This window comes from Carex rostrata, chromosome 4 (assembly GCF_964058835.1).
Source record: "Carex rostrata chromosome 4, lpCarRost1.2, whole genome shotgun sequence".
In the NCBI taxonomy this organism is placed as follows: Eukaryota; Viridiplantae; Streptophyta; class Magnoliopsida; order Poales; family Cyperaceae; genus Carex; species Carex rostrata.
The window spans coordinates 4,990,610-5,012,962 of NC_135921.1; the positions used below are offsets into that span (position 1 = coordinate 4,990,610).

The 22,353-nt window shown below is 35.0% G+C and overlaps 1 protein-coding gene across 1 annotated transcript; it reads right to left on the reverse strand.

Annotated features, from left to right (window-relative positions):
* Nucleotides 1-3,048: 3,048 nt before the first annotated feature.
* On the reverse strand, nt 3,049-7,387 carry LOC144552809 (Cyclophilin-like peptidyl-prolyl cis-trans isomerase family protein). Its single transcript, XM_078300801.1, has 12 exons — nt 7,165-7,387; nt 6,829-7,083; nt 5,798-5,887; nt 5,619-5,714; nt 4,892-4,999; nt 4,759-4,808; nt 4,553-4,655; nt 4,069-4,122; nt 3,798-3,953; nt 3,567-3,689; nt 3,408-3,457; nt 3,049-3,311 (listed from the first exon to the last, which is right to left on the reverse strand). The coding sequence occupies exons 1-12, from the start codon at nt 7,306-7,308 to the stop codon at nt 3,200-3,202; spliced, it is 1,341 nt and encodes a 446-aa protein (XP_078156927.1). The 5' UTR covers nt 7,309-7,387; the 3' UTR covers nt 3,049-3,199.
* Between the last annotated feature and the right edge of the window lie 14,966 nt (nt 7,388-22,353).

Genomic DNA, 22,353 nt, shown 5'->3' on the forward strand with positions numbered 1-22,353 from the left:
AGAATTAAGGGCTGTTGTTTAGAATTCTGTTTTTTTTTTGTGTACGAATTTTTAAGAGTTTACTTTAAGGAAAGTATAAAGAAACTAATATAACTCAAGTAAGCATATTGATCATCGAACAAAGATTAAATCAATTATATATGTTGATATAGGTGTAGGCTTGGTTGAGCAAGATTTTGCGGGACCTTTCGAGACGTTTGAACCATAAGTGCGAGATACGCTCTTCGTAATCAGGTACGGGATTCTTGGACTTGTTTGATGTTTTATTTTCATAAATTAAATTATTTTTCAATTGTCATGTTGTATGTTTGATTGCTGCATAATTGGAATTGTGTGAATTATGTGCATAACCCAAACTATTTAAAATTGAATTGTTATGATATGGTTGATTTGCATATTTGTATGGTTGTCATTTTGATTGTTCTCTTATGATTTGATTATGGATGGATAAAATTCACCATAAATTGATGATTATGGAATTATATGTGAATGAATTTGCAAAGTCTGGCTAGCTGACTTTGATCCCAAGAACCTATTGGCGCATTAGGTGAATGGCCCTCATGGTTTCCCAGTACCGGTTGGGACGAGGGGTGGGTGACTATATATATGTTGATTGTGATTGTGGATGACTAATATGTAACGTCTGTGGCTCGAGGACATTATCCTACGCGATAATGTATTTGAATGGTCAATTGTATTTTATGACATTCTGAATTATTTCAAGTGAATTTTTCATTATATGACTTTGAATCAGACTTTAGTAAATGGTTAAGCCAAAGCACTACAGATGGGTGTCAGATAAAGGGTCAATCTCGGTGGAACATCTGTAGGTGTTAGTAACCCTACAGATGAGGGTCAGATAAAGGGTCCAACTCGGTTGAACATCTGTAGGTGCTACCAGCCATAATAAGACGAGTTAAGCCTAATATGTGCTTGTTCGAACTTCATCTTGGAAATTCCGTAAGTTGTGTTTCATTTGATTCTTGTTGTCAAGCATATGCATTCATTTATGTGATAGAACTGTTAATGTAATGTTGTATGAATTTCATTTTTGCACATGGAATCTGAGTGCAAGTCCAATAACCTAATTGTGGCAAATTCGCACTGAGAAATTATTTTTCAACCCACCCTTTGGTAACTAAGTGCGGCTGATTCTGGAAAGGCACGCGAGTAGTAGGCCTTCGGTATATGTCACCATATTACCTTAGTAGTTGTTTTGTTATTTGACTAGAGAAGTATATATATTGTTTTGTTGTATAGTTCTCTATGTCATACCTTATGGTTGGTATCCATACGAGATACATTTTTGTATGTTCTACTTTTACCAGATATTTTGTACCTGGACTGTTATATATATACTTGTTTTATGTCTTTTATTGTGATGTTGTGAGTTATATTTTAATTGCCTTGTAAGCATACATGAAGTTGTATGTTTACGGCGGGGCTCTGTCACTACTCATGGCTGCGGGGTGTGACAAGAGTGCTCCAAACACTATCAATTAGAGTGTTGTATTAAGGTTGTAAATACCTTATTATCTTGCCATCTGGGGACACTTCTAGACTGCTCCAAACACCTTCAATTGGAGTATTGTATTAGGGTTTTAAATGCTCTATTATCATGCCATATAGAGACTCTACTAGAGTGCTCCAAACACCTTCAATTGGAGTGTTGTATTAGGGTTGTAAATGTCCTATTATCTTGCCATCTGGAGACACTGTTAGAGGGCTCCAAATACCTTCAATTGGAGGGTTGTATTAGGGTTGTAAATGCTTTATTATCTTGTCATCTGGAGACACTACTAGAGTGCTCCAAACAACTTCAATTGGAGTGTTGTATTAGGGTTGTAAATGCCCTCTTATCTTGTCATCTGGAGACACTACAAGAGTTCTCCAAACACCTTCAATTGGAATGTTGTATTAGGGTTGTAAATGCCCTATTATCTTGTCATCTTGAGACACTACTAGAGTGCCCCAAACACATTCAATTGAAGTGTTGTATTAGGGTTGTAAATACCCTATTATCTTGCCATATAGAGACACTACTAGAGTACCCCAAACACATTCAATTGGAGTGTTGTATTAGGGTTGTAAATGCCTTATTATCTTGTCATATAGAGACACTACTAGAGTGCTCCAAACACCTTCAATTGGAATGTTGTATTATGGTTGAAAATGCCCTATTATCTTGCCATCTGGGGACACTACTAGAGTGCTCTAAACACCTTCAATTAGAATGTTGTATTAGGGTTGAAAATGCCCTATTATATTGTCATTTAGAGACTATACTAGAGTACTCCAAACATTTTCAATTGGAGTATTGTATTTGGGTTGTAAACGACTTATTAGTATGCTAACCCAGAACAGCACTAGCCTTATTACCTATTACATATATTTTTAAAAGAAAATTATAATAAAACAAGAAAAAACGATAGAATGAAATCGTCTTCTGCGATATTTCCTGGTCCCTAAACACCTTGCTTCTTGTTTCTTCATTCATTCCGGTCCTCCTCTCATCCAATCTTTTGCTCTGTGTTGCTTGAGCTCTCCACTGAAGCTTCAATAGTTAGAGGATTCATTCATTCCGGTCCTTCTCGCCTTTCGGCCCATTTGTCCCTTCCTCTTTCTTTGCTACCTCTCTCTTTGCTCCTAGCCCAAAAGGCCCAGCGGCCTGAGAAAACTCTTCTTTTTTTCCCTTCCACTTGCTTATCTGCATCATACCTCTCATCAACGGCTATCCCCAAATTGAGAACTGTCGTTGCTGAAACTCACCCAATTAACAAGTTCTCATGATTTTTTTCATCTTGGAGGCAAAAGGAAACGAAATGTGGTTGATCTATAGAGCACTATACTCGCCTATGTAACTCACCCAATAAAGCTTGATGTCCTTGTCTAATATTTATTACTATAAATTTAGCAGTAAGTTATGCTAGAAAAGTAACAGAGGCAAGATCATTTAATATGCAAAAATTCATTTCACAACAACATCAGGCTATTTTCAATGCAGCATCAGAGAACTAACAACACGGAATGACCAAATTACAACAAACAGAGAATGTAAATTGTACATTGAGACACAGCATGAGACTCTATGATAGCTTGTTTTATATTTACAAGACTCTTAATTTGAATTGTGATATGTTTCGTTTACAAAAGGCTTTTGATTAAAAAAAATGAAATCAAGGATAACCAAAATCCTGAATCAACTCTCCTGTGGAAGGACAAGGCGGTCTAGTCCTTGAACTATCTTTGCAGATTTAATAACATCTCCTGTTTTGATCTGTGAAAGCACTTCTCTTCCACCGGTAGTATACCTGTTTTAGCAGTAATTTGTTCACTGATAGGTTGTACTTCTCAACTTCGATTATTAATAAATAAGACAAATTTGTTCAAGAGTGTTTGTAGTGTACCCAAAGACTGAAAATTGGCCTTCATCAAATGATAGACCTCCTAAACCAGCCTGTACAACATTTTAAGAAAACACAATAATAACAGTATATAAAACAGAAGGCAAATAAAAGTAATAGTTCAGATAAAATATTAAGATCCAAAGTAACAAGTTTACTAACATTTCTCTTGTCATAGAGATAGAAAAAGAATTGGGAATTAGAGGAGTATTCATCAGAGTCGAGGCTATGCGCCATAGCAACCGCTCCATACACCGACAAGGGTAAGACTGGCAATTCTCCGTCCTAGCAAGAGATAACAAGATGAAAATAAAACAAAAAAATTAACAAGCACATGAGATTGCTATTGAACTCAACATCTAAACCTCTTTTGGTAAAAATTATAATAACTACCTGAACACTAAGCGTTGTTTTATACAGCGGTTCAAACTGCCCCGAAGGCATTAGCTCCAAAGGTAAACTATTCCCGTATTTATCTATTTCATTATCTGCTAACACTGCTTGGCTTGTGCATTTCAGTCTCACCCCATCATATGCTCCGTCCATCACCTTAAAATGACAACTCTCTAACTCAGCAATCCATGTTATTTGAACAATACAAAAAAATATAATAAGAGAAGTAATGGAATAACTAGGAGTAGTCTGATTCCGATAGGTACCTTACCAATTTGGCAACGTTGCCGGCAGTCAGTGGTGCTGAGTACCCATCAATTACAACCTACATTGATTACAAAAAAAGTTTACACTACAAAATTAAGGGGGAATTTCATGTAGACTCTTCCGAAACTTCGAAATAATATCATATATACCCTTCTAAGTTTCAAAAACTCACAAATTTACCCATTTTATTGCCTTTATATTAAAACTCATTTCAAACTTAAAAAGCACTATTTCACCCTTTATTTAAAAAAATATGTAGCCTGTTTAAGAAAAATTCAATCTTCTAATTGGTCGGTTATCAAGGACAAATGAGTCATTGTTCTACTTCTGATGCTAGAGAAATGAACCATCTGCCCTCGGAAACCGACTAATTGGAAGACTAACTTTTTTTTCTTAAACATGCAACGTATATTTATTTTTAATAAAGAGTAAAATGGGTACTCTAAAATTCTAAAAGAAATAAGAAACCAAACAAATATATAATATACCTGAATTTTAGCAACAGATTGGGGCTCACCGCCGGCAGTAGGGAAAAATGTGGAGCCGTCACCTCTCTCTATTGTGAATTCAACAGTTGCTCTCCCAGTCAACCTATATTCATTATAACCATGTAAAAATATAACACAAGCACATGCACCAAGTATTATTCATCCATACAAAAATTTGGGTTGGCCCGGTCTCAGCATACAATCACCTTGGGTAATTCAAGTACTGCTGGGGTAAGAGGAAAGACAAGCCCGGAGCCTGTTAACAAATTTAATTTTTAAATATCAGAATATAACAAGATTTGTATAGTTATGTATTCAGATGCAATAGATCAATCTTACCTGAAGCAACTCCAATTCAGCAACTGTGTCTAGGGAGGAGGCTAGACTGACAGACACCTTATCAGGGTCTTGTTCTTTTATGTTCTTTATAAGATCTTGCAACCCACCCTTTAAAAATATTTTTAAATAAAAGATAATATTAAAATTGCATGAATAAACAAAGTGTGCAAAAAGAGCCTCTGTATTGTCCAATGGTTCTAAGGCCTCTTGAATTTTTAGTATTTACAAAAAAGCGCCCTCAATGTGCATTGTAAAATAAATTCAAAAGGTGGTATTGATACCTAATATTAGTTTGCCTTTTATAATTGCTTATATGATATGCTGATTAGGTATGCAACCAAAAAAACAGCAATAAGTTTTGACAATATTGCAAGCCAGTGAAACTCCAACTACCTTCACAACACTTAGTTATGTGACTGTGTCATTTATAATTCTCACATCATTCGAATAAAACAGTGGCAATTTATTAAAATATTTGGTACTTCTTCCTATAGTTTAATTTCTTATTAAAAATGTGTGCAAGTGTTTGTTAATTTAAGTATGTTAAAGATGGTCATATACCTTTCCATCAATTAGAGAAGCATATATTTTTATAATTCTCACATCATTCGAATAAAATAGTGGCAATTTATTAAAATATTTGGTACTTCTTCCTATGATTTAATTTCTTAGTAAAAATGTGTGCAAGTGTTTGTAAATTTAAGTATGTTAAAGGATGGTCATATACCTTTCCATCAATTAGAGAAGCATAAAGCAAAGAACCCTTTTCTCTTACTTCTTCAGGCATGCTTGCCAATATTGCATCTTTTCCCTCTGTTGCAATCTAAGAAAAATGACGATTAAATATACATATATTGAGATAAATGCATTCAGTTGAAAAAAGGTATAATGATAGTGTACTTATACCTTGAGAGCCTTGTTCACATCAGATTGCATAGAATTAAAAGGCTTTCTCTGAGGAATTCTCAATAAGTACGAGATATCCTCTAATGTTTCCTACAATGAAATGTTAATCAGCAGGTGCAACTTTCACTTGCATTAAGAAATTGCAAAATTCCTGGTGTATCCAGCATTTGAGGAAAAAAGAAAGGAGACAAAAAAGTAATAATATTAATAGTAAAGGACATCATAATGAGAGATCTCAATGTCAATCAAACAAGAGTGAGGCTATGGTACTTTGCAAAGTGCGGATCGGTCCATGCTATGAATCTGTATCTTTGTTTTCAAAGTCCAAACAGTCGATCCGAGCTGCTCAACATGATCTCTAATTCCCCATATGAAAATGTACTTGGAGACCAAAATTTATATTTTTCAAAAAAAATTACTACCTTTTTATACAAGTAGAAAATCACCTGTCTAAAAATTCTAGGCCATCATACAGTATTTTCTACCTACCTAAAAAAATAGTACAAAATTCTAAAATAATATAAAATTTGGTCTACTAGTACATTTCATAAGAAGTTAATGTTGAACGGTTCACATCGACTATTTGGATTTTAAAAATGATGATATGGATCCATAGCACAAACCAATCCACACTTTGCGAAGTATTGTAGCCTCACTTATCTAACAATATGATTAACTTCACTCTTAACAAAATATGATAAGGTCAGTCATGAAGTCATTGCAAGTACTTACTTGAAACCTCATCAATGTAATACTTCTAATTTATGGAAGATGATGAATTAAATCTAACACAAACAATATACCATTGTAGCTATGTCCGTGGAAATATGTTAAATTTTTGCCATATGTTATTATTAATCCCTTTCTTAAAAACTGCATGAAGCATTCTCTGAATTTAAGCAACAATGCACTGATGCTCATAATTAATATAAAAAATGGGCCTTTTATGCAATTCACAGAATCTATGGGCTTTTCACAAAATCTCCCATTGAATAATCAATCAGAATTTTCCAGTAATTGAAATCACTAACCTGAATAGCTTTCATGTTTGGATTTGCTGGAATAGCCTTCCTCAGTGCATACTCTCCGGTCCTTGGTATTTTGGTATTAGGCGAGTATAGAACCGCTTTCGCTGGACCTACAACTGGAATTGGGGATGGAATTGGAATAGGCAGTGCTATCTGAGAAACAATCAGCATTGCAGCAATTGTACTCTGAAGCCTATTCATTAATTCATCACGCAAAAACTTCTCTGATAAGAACCAGTGCTTCCCACCAATAACATCCTATTAATACAAAAACAAAATTTAAAATTCGTAAATGAAATGTAAAGAGGTAACAGTAGAGCCGCATTGCGTAATGCGTACCTCATTCGGAGGAGAAGGAGAGGCAGTAGCTCTAACGAGAGGAAAACGAGAATTGCGCATCAATGGCCATGATCGCCTTCTTGCTCGGGAAGGAAGAGCAGGAACGAAAGGGAGAGATAGAATTGCTCCTAATTGGAACGCCATTGATTCCAGTTTTTTTTTCCTCGTCACAAAACCTCTCTGACGTGCGCTTTGTAAAATCGAGCTCCTTTGTCTATCCACATGCTCCACTTGTAAGTGTACGGAAAATCATCGGATTATACAGCTAAACAAATCCGTTGATTTTAGATCGAACGGTTCAAAACGACTGTGATGAAATACGTCGTATTCTGCCCGATTTCATAGCGGGGAAGCAGAATATCAGATACGCGTAGAATTCGGCTGATCTAAAATGAATGGATGAGATCTGTGAAGGACTATCTGTTAACTTTTCTTACAACTGGAGAGGAACCTGAGTCTTTGGTTCTGGGCCTGGCTTATTGAATTGAAATCCGGCCCATATTGAGGCCCAGAGACTGCACATTTTTAATTGAGGTTCAAGAGGTATATTCTTTCATAGTCCCATTCCCATATCCTCTGGTCCTGATTAACCGATTATTTTATAACAGCATTAAAAAATATAGTTAAATAGTAAATACATTATAGGAAATTTTTTATTTATAGAAATTATAAAATTCGAACATACAGAAATAAAAGGAGTGTTTTGTTTCTATCAAATATAGTAAGATTGAATTCATTAAGTCCGATTATTGATTTTTTTTTCTTGAACTGCGGTAGAGGAAAAAAGAAAAATTTATGGATCATGATTCATGAACATCAATTCCGATCCATAAAAAGGTTGATTTTCTGCGACACAAAACCCTCTGTAACCATTGATTTTCTACGAATACAGAAGGTTTTGTGCCACAGAAAATTAATCCCTTCATGGATCGGAAACTGTTCACGATCCATTCACTAACTAGTTGATTTTCTGCGGCACCAAACTCTCTGTATATGTAGATACAGAGGGTTTGTGCCACAAAAAATCAACTGCTTTATGGATCGGACTCCATAATTTATTTATTTTTTTGGCAAATTTTCTGTGCAGTTTTTTTTTTAAAAATCAATAGATCGAACTCAATGAATCTGCTTAATATATTTGATAGAAACAAGACATTATTAATTTTGTACTCTCAAACTTATAACTTCTATGGATAAAAAATTTCATACATTATACATATCATGGACATCGATTTAGTAAAATAGCACAGAGGGAATGGTTCATCGGGTAAGATATTAATTTAAAAAATATATTGACGTTCTGATATAATTGATGTCATATATCCTTTTTGCACATTTAAAGAAATTGATGTCATATATTTCTTTTTCTTTTTTTTTAATAAAGATCGGAAGACAAACCGTCCAACAATCTAATTTTCATTTTAATGCTATTTTTAAAAAAAGATCGACCTTATTAGTTCTAAAATGAACTGGATGGATCCATTATCTGGTATACAAACGTTTGATGACATATACATATTTCATTAGAGCAACCTCACGTTCGTCTGTGCTTGTACCGAAATTTTTATTTCTAACATTTGTTCAAAAAAATAAATTAAAAAGCTCTCTTTTCTGAACAATTTCATTTCTACGCCTATTCAATTTTTTTTTTTTAAGCTATTAAAATCAAACAAAATCAGAAATAATTTAATGTGGCCACAATTTCCAAAGCACAATTTCAAAGTTTTAAAATATCCAAATCAGAAAAAAAAAAAATTGCGGTGCACAATTTCCAAAGCAAAATTTTTTTAAGTTTTAAAAGGCTTGAAAAAAAAATTGAACAAGGCTACACAATGCGACGGCCATTTTTATTAATATCCCTAAAAAAAATCAAAATTTTAAAAATGCTCCTGTTCTCCAATTTTTTTTTAAAATGCCCTGACCGCCTGGGTCCAGGGCGGCCCATAGCACAAGTCAGACGCCAGCCCCCAGGGCGCCTCATGTGTTTTTTTTTTTTTTTTTTTAGAGAAATCTTAGCATTTTGATTTGAATAATTTTGTGAAAAAAGTTTAGGGTTTATGTATATGTGTATGTGTATGTCAAAAAATAAAATATTATGTGTATGGCTACCGGAAGCATTTCGGCCGAGGTGCTTCCGGGGTTATATTTTAGTGTGTATCAAACAACAAATCTAAATCGTTAGATGTTCAATCTATTATAAAATATGTTTGGAGACCAAATTTTACATTTTTTGGAATTTTTTTACTATTTATTAAGATGGTTTGAAAATCGCTATTTTTATTAAAATTCTGCACCATTAAAAAATTCAACATAATGCGCGCCAATGTAATACAGCAGTCCCATAGTAAAAATGCTACAGTCAGAAATATATTACAATAAACAAAAAAGTTCACACAAGCAAAATAGCAAGTTTATCTGCCCCTACCACGACGTCTCAATAAACCTAACAAACGACTAGTTGTACTGGTATGAGCTGCAGGTGCGGCATTACTTGTAGAGGCTTGGCAACTAGATGATTGGCTCGGAGAAGGAGGGGGGTTGTGTTCTACCAGTTGCTTCAGCAACAACTCTAGCATTTTCTCTTTCGTTGTGCGCGTTTATGGCATCTGAAAATAAGAATACAATTCAGTTAGTAATATAATAAAATCATAAATGAATTTCGTACAATGCTACATACCTGCCGTGCGCCTGTCAGAAACAGAACGGCGAGCCCGATTTCCCGACGGTCGCCTACCACCCATCTCGTCCATGGTCATTACAATACGCTTGTGTCTCCTCCTCCCCTTTCTTATCCATCCTTCTGAAGGGAGTATTATATCACCGACATATGCAGGCCACTCGTGCTGATCGGGATAAGAATGGAAAGATCCACCCCAAGTGGAAGCAAGGTAATCGGTACGGTACATGTCAGCAACATAGTGATCCTCGCAGTAGTTCCTCACTCGGCATACCGCCATCACGTGACTGCAGGGTATGTGACTTAGTTGGGGTCCCTGGCATGTACAGGTTATCGCCCTGGCATCTCCGAATTTAACCACGTACTTGCAAGCCCTCTTGACAAACGCCATAGTCCCATCTGGTTTACGGCTAGTAAGAACGTACTCATTTGGATTTTTCACTTCGAATTCTGTTCCATCATTACCCATCGGGATAACGGTCATAGTTGCACCTTTGTCCCTGTGTCGTCTTAGTTTCTCCTCCACCCTTGTTGAAAATGACTGGTTCATCCTTATTAATTATGCGGCCTTAGCACGCCGTTCCTGAAACCAGGCATTTAACTTGTAGAATGTGTCCTCTACAATTGCAGCCACAGGCAACATCCGGCTCTGCTTGAATACTGCATTCAGCGACTCGGACCCGTTGGTTGTCATAATTCCCCAACGCCAACCTCCATCACGGGATTGATATATTTTCTCGTATGCTGGATCTTCGTTGACATCTCTTGTTGAACTGTTTAAGAATTTAGTTGTTGGGTTTATGATTTAAAAATATGCATATTTATTTTTTGAAAATTATTTTTGTGATAGTTCATAAAAAACATGTATATATGAATATAAAAGATTTGAAGTAAAACTAATTATTTTGAAGTATATCAATATTTGTTTAAAAATGATATATATATTTTTTTTATTGTAAGTAAATTGCATGTATATCTCATTTTTTTTAATTTTAAAATTTAGGTCTACAAATATTTTAAAATTAATTTTGTTTTTTGTAAAGTTCATTTGTTTACAAAAAAAAATGCATGTACATGCAAAATTAATTTTGTAAACAAATTGCATATACACCCAAAAAATAAACCCAGAATTGTAAATGCTTTTTTTTTTAAGTTTATTTATTTTCAACAAAATTAATTTTTGTAAAAAAACAAATGCATATGGCGACCCCATAGGTGACATCTCAGACCATCCAGAGCTGCAGAGGATGATACCGGAGTTGTTAGGGTGTGATCCGAAGACTCTACAGAAGAAATATAAGAAGAAGAAGGGGGAGGAGGAGGAGTTTTGTTATTCCGGGTACTGCATTTCTCTAAAGGCACTCCGGTCTCACTTCTTCCAGAATCAGATAAATGTTGATACTGATGACATTGAGGCGGTCAGGAGGTACTATTACACTCTTTAAATTAACTTAGTAGTTGCTCAACAGTCTCAATTATTTACATCGATTATTTTATATTGCAAGTATATGATAAGCTGAAATTGTATCTATTGAAACCTAGGGTTTGTTATGTAAATTAAGCCAGGTTTTGATTAGATTAGGTTTAATTAGGTTAGAAATGTCCAAAAGTTCAAGTTACTCCCCTAGTCATGTTTGTTCTATAGGTAATCAAGTGTTTGGAGCTTAACGAAGCAAAACGGGTGAGTTAGCACGAACATTGGAGCTTCTGCCAACAGTTATTGCGGCCCGCAATAAAGTTATTGCGGCCCGCAACCAAACAAGTCAGAGCCCCTTTTATTACAGCATAGTTATTGCGACCCCCAACCAAACAAGTCAGAGCCCCTTTTATTCCAGCATAGTTATTGTGGCCCGCAATAACCTCTACAGTGTTTCTGCGCGAAGTTATCAACTGCCTCCACTCATTGCGGTCCGCAATAAATGTATTGCGGCCCGCAATAAGGCAGTTCAGAGCCCGAATTTGCTATTTTTGGAGATCTATTTTTAGGTTTTAGAGGGGGCTATAAAAAGGGAACTTGTAGAACAGATTAGGGACGTTTTTTAGGCAGAATTTCTAGGGTTCCAACAAGGAAGAGCAAGGAAAAGCTAGAAGAGAGAAGAAGGAAGAAGAGATCACCATTGATCAACCGGTTTTATTATTTTCTTTCCTTTGGAACTCTTTTATTCTTTTGATTTGTGCTTTAGCCATGACTGGCTAAAGGCTTTTCTAGGGTCGATTAGGGTTGTACTTGAAACTTTTGTTATGATTTAGTTGGTTTTATTTTATATATTCTTGTTCTTTGTTATGATCTATTCTTTATTTTAATTGATTGTGAGGACTTAATCGAAATCACATGAAACCCTAGGATTTGGTATTTGCAATTGAGAAATTGAATATTAGGTCCAGACCATAAGGAATAGGGTATTTGATAGGCTAAGTACCGAGAGGTGACGCTTGTCTTATACGGGCTTCACCTAATAGTTTAGAAAATTGTGCCAAGTACCGAGAAGTGAAAGATAGTTTTCTAGATCAATTGGGACAACAAGAACTTAATGACTTTAGATTAGAGTAGCCAAGTACCGAGAGGTGACGTTTATTCTAATTGAAAGATGGTATTAATATAGAGATATCACTTTGTACCTACAACACCCAACTGTGCCTTCATAAACATAAGAACATAAATTTATAAACCAATTAGTCATAACACTAGTGGATAGGAACCCTAAGAAACCCTAATTTCTCATTCTTGTTAAAAACCTAATTTTGCTTTAAAGACTTTAGTTTAATCACAATCAAACCAACCCTTTAAACAAACAAAAACCTTCTTATTTTCTTTTTACTAAATTAAATTGTTATGTTAGGTTTAATATTCCAACTTGTCCCTGTGGAGACGATCCCTAAGTACTACTCGACAAGGTTGTACACTTGCAACCAAATTGAGCGTAAATTAGGATTTATTACTTGTATTGTAATAATTCACATCAGTATACTAGAGCATATGTGCTGGATTTGTGCGGTGCTGTCATGTTCGAGGATTCCAGCGGTGACGCGGTTCCGATGATGTATCTCTCCCTGCTGAGGGACCTAGAGAAAGAATTGAGATGGAACTGGGGTGGAGCTGTCCTCGCCCACTTATACAGAGGCCTCTGTCATCCTTGTCTGGTAAGTATGTATTAATATACGTTGTTATTGAAGGTTGGATAAGAAGCACCCAGTTTTAATTTTAAGTTAAATTTTCAGGTCAAGAATAAACAGCTTTTTGGACCACTTCTTCTGCTTCAGCATTGGTCGTGGTCACATCTGCCCATAAACCGGCCAGTCATACCATTGCCGCATCCCGATTGGGGAGGCCCTGAGCCAGCCAGATGCCCCGCATACGCTGCCATATGGGGCAGTCATCACGATCATGAAGAGAGGGGCAGGGGGATTTCTTATGTCCGGGGTGATAAGCTGAAATTGTATCTATTGAAACCTAGGGTTTGTTATGTAAATTAAGCCAAGTTTTGTTGGAATTAAATTTAATTAGGTTAGAAATGTTTAAAATTTCAAGTTACTGCTCTAGTTGTGTTTATTTTGTAGGTAATCAAGTGCTTGGAGCTTAACGGAGCAAGACGAGTGATCTGGAGCAAGGCAGCACGAAGATGGAGTAGATTTCACATTTATTGCGGACCGCAATAACCTTATTGTGGCCCGCAATAACTTCTCCAGATTTTTCTGCACAGTCTGTTAACTGCCTCCACTCATTGCGGCCCGCAATAAGTCAGTTCAGAGCCCGAATTTGCTATTTTTAGGGAGTTATTCTTAGTTTTTATGAGGGGTATAAAAGGGGGACTTGTAGAATAGATAAGGGGACGTTTTTAGACAGAATTTCTGGGTTTCCAACAAGGAAAAGCAAGGAAGAGAGAAGAAGGGAGGAGAGAGCAAAAATCGATCAACCGATTTTATTATTTTCTTTCCTTTGGAATTCTTTTATTCTTTTGATTTGTGCTTTAGCCATGATTGGCTAAAGGCTTTTCTAGGGTCGATTAGGGTTGTACTTGAAACTTTTGTTATGATTTAGTTGGTTTTATTTTATATATTCTTGTTCTTTGTTATGATCTATTCTTTATTTTAATTGATTGTGAGGACTTAATCGAAATCACATGAAACCCTAGGATTTGGTATTTGCAATTGAGAAATTGAATATTAGGTCCAGACCATAAGGAATAGGGTATTTGATAGGCTAAGTACCGAGAGGTGACGCTTGTCTTATACGGGCTTTACCTAATAGTTTAGATAATTGTGCCAAGTACCGAGAGGTGAAAGATAGTTTTCTAGATTTATTGGGACAGTAAGAACTTAATGACTTTGGATTAGAGTAGCCAAGTACCGAGAGGTGACGTTTATTCTAATTTAAAGATGGTATTAATATAGAGATATCCCTTTGTACCTACAACATCCAACTGTGCCTTCATAATTAAAAGAACAAATTTAATAAATCAATTAGTCATAACACTAGTGGATAGGAACCCTAAGAAACCCTAATTTCTCATTCTTGTTAAAAGCCTAATTTTGCTTTAAAGACTTTAGTTTAATCACAATCAAACCAACCCTTTAAACAAACAAAAACCTTCTTATTTTCTTTTTACTAAATTAAATTGTTAGGTTAGGTTTAATATTCCAACTTGTCCCTGTGGAGACGATCCCTAAGTACTACTCGACAAGGTTGTACACTTGCAACCGAATTGAGTGTAAATTAGGATTTATTACTTGTGTAGTAAAAATCACATCACGGGGTCAGCTCCAAATGCTCCGAGAGGGGAATATCGATTGGTTTCCGTATCGTGCATGGTATCAGCGTAGATGGCTGAGCCCGCTGACATTAGAGCAGACACATCTATGGTATTATCGGGGACCGGTCGTCTGTTTCTGGATAGTGGAGTACCACTACCCCGACCGGGTATCCCGACAGTTTGGCTTGGATGTTTTCATCCCGGAGCACCCGTTGATGGGCAAGGATGCTACCGACAAGTTCCACAAGTAAGTACCATCTACTTAATTTCATTATCACTTTAATATATCCACTGTTTCTCTACTTTCTAATTAATTGCACTTGCAGAACGGCGCACACTAAGTCTAAAGTCGACTGGAGCCAGCATTTCGTCATGGAGTACAACTGGGCTCGACATCCGGAGCAGCACTGCACCAATCGTGGAGACAGGTGGTTTTGAAGGCCGCCTCGTTGGCATGCTGCGCGATGCTGGGGAGAACATCAATTGGCGGGAGATAAAGTCTGCACCGTGAAATCCAGATTATCAACGAGTCCCTGTCTACGGCGATGAGATGCCGCAAGCTCCTGCAGGTAATTACAAGTTAATATTAAAAGTACGACACACACAATATTCTTATTTTCGTTGAATTGTTCGTTCTAACTCAGTTAACTTCCAATTATGCAGGTGATGACTCAGGTTGGGCGTTCCACGACTGGGTGTTGAATACCCAAGGATGGGATGCTTTTAAAAATAAATACGGAGTTGCAGTAGGGCTTGGCACGGTCAGTCGCCAATTATACCATTATTTGTTGCAGAGTTCTTTGTATGTAGCAAAACTAACATTATTTTAATCTAGGATGGAGCACCTCGTTGGAATGCCGATCCCATATTTAGCATAAATGAGCTGGACCCGGCAGATACAGATGCAGAGGCGTATGGCTCCCACAGACCACGATATGGAGTGGAGATGGAGCATGACTTTGAGGCTGGTGGGAGTTCATCTCAGACTGCAGATGACTTTGTCTCTGCATTATTTGGCGCACCGCCTCCTTCCACGTATCCTGCAAGCTGGGAGCAAGATCCATGGGAGCTGCGTACACAGCCCGCCAATGTAGAGTCAGCTGCTGGATTTAATCCATGGGCAGCCAGGACAGGTACGCAGCACATGTATACGGGGGACGAGGATGAGGATATGGGAGACGATGAGGAGGATTTAGGAGAGGATGCATTACGAGATGTGAGTCCGCAGAGGCGCGTGCAGCCGCACAGGCATGGCAAGGGCGTAGCGGCTCCTAGGTTGTCTCTATCCGGAAGGAGACGAAGATGATGATTGTAGAGTTTTTGTTTATTGTGATATATTTCTGACTGTACTATTTTGACTATGGGACTGCTGTATTATGTTGACATTACGTTTTTTTATTTTATGTTCATGTTGGTATTATGTTGTTTGCACTTTACATTTCTTTATTATAACACAGTTTAACAATACCATTAAAGTTCAACAATATAATTAAAAGCTTAACAGTATACTTCAAGTAATTACATTCAAACTAAGAAATTATATTCAAGTAATTACAATTCCTTCACTATTTGCGACCCACACTCCCAACAGACCGCCTGTGACAGGGGCGGTTTGCTAGGGTCCTGACCGCCTGGGCCACGGGCGGTCCACTAAGGATGCTTATTTATTCGTTTTTTCTCTCTCTCTTCTCACTCCAACATCAGTCTACCTCCCACCTCAAAGGCAGAAAGAAGGGAGAAAGCGCTCAAGGCGATTTCGGGCGATTTTCTGGGCGGCTACAGCTACAGGTAATTTAAATATTTTTTTAATTATTTTGTAAATATTTTTTGTAATTATTTTTTAAATATTTCTTTTAATTATTTTTAAAATATTTATGTCAATTATTTTTTAAATATTTTCTAATTATTTTCTAATTAGTGGTTGATTACTGTACAGTTAGTATTTAATTACGCACATAATTAGCCTTCCTAATCAATTGTTGTCACTTGAAACCCTAGTTATAATGGCACCCAAAGTTGGAAAAAATAGAGGAAGAACTGAAACCGAACGCGAAGCAAAAAAGCACTCATTAATAATTTTTGGACGGCTGAAGCCTACGCGATGAGGAATTTGGAAAGATTGTTTTCACCCAAAAATAATGAAGAATTTCTGAGCACTCTTGATCCATCAATTAGAAAAATGCTGATGGAAGGCTGGGTGGACAGGGTCCCTCCACCTGGATGGGGACAGTGCTGCTTATGTGAGCTGAAGGGAGATATGGTGGATATGTTCTTCTGTTATAAATGTGGCAAAGCTGTTCATCCCAATTGCATGGACCCGCATGCAGATCCGCTGAATGACGCTCGTCTCACTACGTGGGAGTGTCCTGCGTGCGTCCGTCGGGCTGAGGAAAAAAAGGGAGCAAGCTCCTCATCTCGTAAGGCTTAGACCCCAATTGTATGTTGTTGTAGTATTTGAACTGGTTGTTGCTGTATGAATTTTATGTTACCTTATTCTATGGACTCGACGGTACTGTATTATTTAGTAATGTATTTGTATTTTATGAATTTTAAATTCCTGGTATTTAGGTTGAACATGGGCTGCATTATTTTCAGAGAAGTCAATTGCATGAAAATCCTTTAACCGACGGTCCAGATTAGTCAAATTACCCATTAAGATGTGCGGTCCAGATTAATCCGTTTTTTTTCACAAAATTCTTCAAATCAAAATACTAAGATCTATATAAAAAAAAAAAAAAAAAACACCATGGGGCGCCCTGGGGGCTGGCGCCTCACTTGCCTTATGGGGCGCCCCAGGGCCTGGCGCCTCACTGGGTATTTTGGGCCGCCCTGGGCCCAGGCGGTCAGGGCATTTTTTTTTTAAAATTGTGAGCAGGGTTATTTTTAAAATTTTGATTTGTTTTAGGGATATTAATAAAAATGGCCGCAATGCCAGTGCGGACTTCAATCTAAGACTGCATCAACATAGTACGAACTCCAGTACTTGAGGCCGTGGTAGAAGTCGAATTCTTTGAAAAAGAGATTTTTTTTATTTTTTTTTAAATACTAGAAATAAAAATTTCGGGTGCTTGTATGGTAGTTCTCAAGGAAGTAATATTTTTTTCTTGACATTATTTATTTGAAGTTTGAAATAATTTCTTGAACTAGTCAAAAAGAAGCTCCAAAAAAAAAAATTTACAGCATGTCATGGGATAGGATATGTTGGTGTGCATCTTAAATATTATCAAATTTCAAATATTTTAATATATATTTTTTGAATTTTATTACAACTCATGCAAGTACGAACATGCACCCAACAAATCATCTGATCAAAAACTTTGGAATGTAACATATATTACATGTCATTCAAATTTTATAAACATCATACAAATGTGATATAAATTTCAAGGTGTTCAAATTTATTTGAACTTATTTATAACTAAGGTTACTTCTCAGAAATTATTTAGAAAGGAGATATATCTATTTAAAAGCATTATATATGTAAAACTGAGATATTTTTTTTGAAATAAGTCTTGTACTCCATCAAATTCTGAAAACAAATGACTATATTTTCAAAATCCTAATGACATGATATGACAAGTCATTGAAAAAATTTCACATAAAAAAAAATAGTTTTTTTCTACCTTAAGAGCGTCAAATACATATTTTAAATAAAGAGAAAATAGTAAAAATACATATTTTAAGCCATTCTAGTAGGGTTGAAAACGAAGCGGATAGTGATAAAACTATATATCCACATCTTTTTCTTTTTACTTTTTAGATACGGATACGAAGCAGATATCAGACATATTAGACGGGCACGGATACGGATCCAGATCAAATCGGATATTTATTAAAATAATATAAAAAGTATTAAAGTTCATAATATTTATCTAATTATAATGGTGAATAACATAAATTTTTCATAATATGTATTAAAATATATTATATATATCTACTAGTCGGATACGGATCATTGAAACATAAAACCATATCAGTATCTTTATCCACACTGATATTCAGATATCGGATATCCACATCTAAATTTTCAAATACGGATTGGATATTATCCATACCGTTTTCACCCCTACATTCTGGTCATGATAAATAAAAAGAACTGAAAGACGAGGGTTCAAATGCATCATAATTTTTGTGCTCCAATATACTTCACATCTTTTATCTCTGTTTTCAAAGTCTGAATAGTCAATCCGAACCGCTCAACATAATCTTCATAATAAAATATTCTTTGAGACCAAATTTTACATTTTTTTTTGAATTTTTTACTATATTTTTAAATAGATACAAAATCACTGTTTTAAGGAGATTTTGGACCATACGATAAAGTGTTATTGTACTCACGTAAAAAGACAATAAAAAAATTATAAAATATATAAAATTTGATCTTTAATAATATTTTATTATGAACATTACGTTGAGCGGTTCGAGTTAACTGCTCAGACTTTAAAAAACGAATATAAAAAATATGGAGAGCACAAAGTTACGGTCCATTTGAACCCTGCTCAAACTGAAATTGCACAAGTGGAAGTGCTTGTGCTTTGCAATGTATCGGCACGTGAATAACACGTGTCGTCAGACTTGATACAGCAAAGATAGCTGGCGAGTCAACGAGTCAAAACGGTCCGATTAATTAATTCTCATTTTCTCAGGCGATCAGAAATTCAGAACAGGAAGGATCCTTTACTATAATAAATTAATACTAATAAATAGACATATCCAACTGACACGTGTCAGTGGGCTTAATTCTTGTTCTTTGCGCTGGATTAATCACTGACGGGCACGTGGTGGTTGCCGGTTGGTAATGGAGGGTCCTTTTGACACGGTGGCACGGTTTTCTGTCTCTTTATTATTAGCCTCTTAATTCTTATCTTTGAGTATGAAATTCGGATTTATTTGAAAATTTACGAAGCAATTCAGGTCAATTTAGAATGGACAATTTGAATTCAAAAATTTACGAAGCAGCTTCGAGATTCATGCCAATTCAAAGAATCAGCCTTTTTATTTAATAATAAAATATAATATTCAAGATCGTGAATTCGAAATTCAGTTAATTTTTTATGAACTTTAATATTTAAAAAGATTAAAAAAAAAAACAAAGAAAATTATGCAATTAATAACATTAAAGTATTTTGGAAATGTAGGTTATTGTTTAGTTTGCTTTAAAGTATTATAATATTTAGGTGTTATAACCTTTATTCACGGAAATAAATTAAAAATAATTTCCAAACCCTCCCCGTACTGACGGTATCGTCCAATCCGACTCCAATTTTATCGAAGTTTTGCGCTATCAATTACCGTATGGAATTTATATTTTGACTTACTTATTTTTTTCTATTTTGAGCAAAGTTGAGGGTCCATCCAATTGTTTTAATATTCACTAAAGATTTTTCATTTGAATTTCAAACCTGCAACTTTTCACTTGGAGTGCATTGTATTTGTCACTAGATCAAAGACTAGTTCTTAATTTTTGATTTACCAATTAAAATTTGTTGGATAACTAACTTATAATTATATAAAAAGAATAAAGCATTTTTATTAGATTGTTTCAGTATGCCTTTGCTTATATGGTGTCAATAAAAAGAATTTTTTCATAATGTGAGTATGATCCTATAAATCTTAACATATTATGCACTTAATACATGCATGATAGCGTGCAAGGCATTGGTTAATGAGTCTATATCATAATTCATAAGTCATAACAGAATTTAAATTAATTTGGTCCGAAATAAAATGCAAGAGGTCTCTTTAATACGCGTGTAGATTCTGATCGGATTGTCTGAATCTAAACAGAAATATTATGTTACCTTAGTTGATATGAATTCTTGGTTAATTACGGAGAAACTTTTTTGTATATATTGATCTATTGTTCTTATATAAATGTTGTTTCATTTATTATTTTTAATATAATTAAATATCTCTGATGGCCAAATTACCCGCCCTAACGTTGATATTTGAACGCAAATAGACAACAAAATGTAAATAAATAAATATCAAATATATTTTTAATATTAGGACAACAGGTAACCATATCCAGGATAACCACTGTCAAGTGTCAACATCGCTTTTTATATCTGGCTATAACAAAAAAATACAGGGGGGATATCATGTATACCCCTCAAAAATTTTGAAATTAAGTATTACTAGTTTCAAATTAATAATATGATATTGACTCTTCTAATTTCAAAAACTCACAAATTTATTCAATTATAGTATTTTTATTAATTTTAAATTTATAAACTTCTCACTTTATCCTTTACAAAAATTAAAATATTAAATAGATAATTTATAAATTCAATTCTTTTTTAATAAAAATGGTATATACCATCGATTTCATAGTGAAATCACAACAGCTTCTGACTTAGTACTAAAAAAGAATATCAAAATCAAACACCAAGTATTACATCTGTTCTTAGTTCTTACAACCATAACAACAAAATATTAACAAAACATAAAATGACTACCACTGACAAGTATATGACAGAATTTTGGATATAAGACCCTACAAAAGCCCTAATTAACGTCGTGATATTATGAGTTATACATGGATATATACGTTATTTTTATATATTTGAGGGGCATATGTGAAATTCCCCCAAACTTTATGGTAGCAGAAAAATATAAGGTCATGTCATTCTCTTGAAGATATGATAGACAAAACACAAGACAATTTGTCTACTCCAAATTAAGGGGAGTTGTTAAGAAGACTCCACCAAATTACTACAAATACTAAGATGTGGATATGGACGGTTGGATGTGATATATGCAATGTCAAGCTCAATAGCCGATTATATTATAGATTTTATAATTTTACAGAAGAACAAAAGGCATTACTTGTTATTTATTGCTTATTTTATATTTTCCTCTCTTTTTTTGGTCAAAGTACAGATAAAATTGTGAACGTGTTTTTCATTATTTTAAATGGCATGGGTATTACATTCGGACATTTTTTTTAGTCGTCCGTCGAATAACAAGAAATGAAAACAATTAAGGTTTGATTATTAATCAAATTTTCAACTGTTTCAAAATGGATATACATTATATTTAAATAAAAATGAACACATTTATAGTTTTTAGTTTTTTAGTTTAAATAATAATTTAATATATTTTCTAAATATAATGAGTGTGGCTACGCTACTTATATAACTATATCGGATTTGGCTACGATGCTATGGCTCAATATTTGAATTTTCAAAATTCTAACGGTTGATCCGAATCGTTCATCTTGTTCTCCATATTCATATGTGTTTGGAGACCAAATTTTACATTTTTTGGAAATTTTTTACTATTTTTTTAGATTTATTGAAAATCGTTATTTTTCAGACAAATCTGGACCATAAAAAACAGCGATATTCAATAAATCTAAAAAAAATAGTAAAATTTTTTCAAAAAATGTAAAATTTGGTCTCCAAACACATATTAATATTAAGAACAAAATGAACGGTTCGGATCGACCGTTAGAATTTTAAAAACTCGAATATTGAACCGTAGCACCGTAGCCCTCTATGCAACCCATAGCACCGTAGTCAAATCCAACTATATCATGTCATATGCTTACATGTCATGAGTCTGTGTCCCCCGGTATCTGAAGTACAATCTAACCAAACAGATGGCCTAGATTAATCTAAGTTGATTCAAATTATACCCGGTGCCTATTGAAGGAATAGGGGCCCTGCTTTAAGATTCGTGCCAGGTAAAAAGAACTGTCCAGATTTGACACTTGCACCTCAGGTACCTGGGGTGATACAGATTCACATGTCATATATA

Bases quoted from the DNA above. Each gene is read 5' to 3' on its own strand.
- LOC144552809 (XM_078300801.1), bottom strand. From the start codon at position 7,308: ATGGCGTTCCAATTAGGAGCAATTCTATCTCTCCCTTTCGTTCCTGCT. The intron at 4,809-4,891 runs GTAAGATTGATC...ATTTGTTAACAG, and splicing joins CTGAATTGGAGTTGCTTCAG to GCTCCGGGCTTGTCTTTCCT. The intron at 4,123-4,552 runs GTATATTATATA...TAATCAATGTAG, and splicing joins AATCTGTTGCTAAAATTCAG to GTTGTAATTGATGGGTACTC.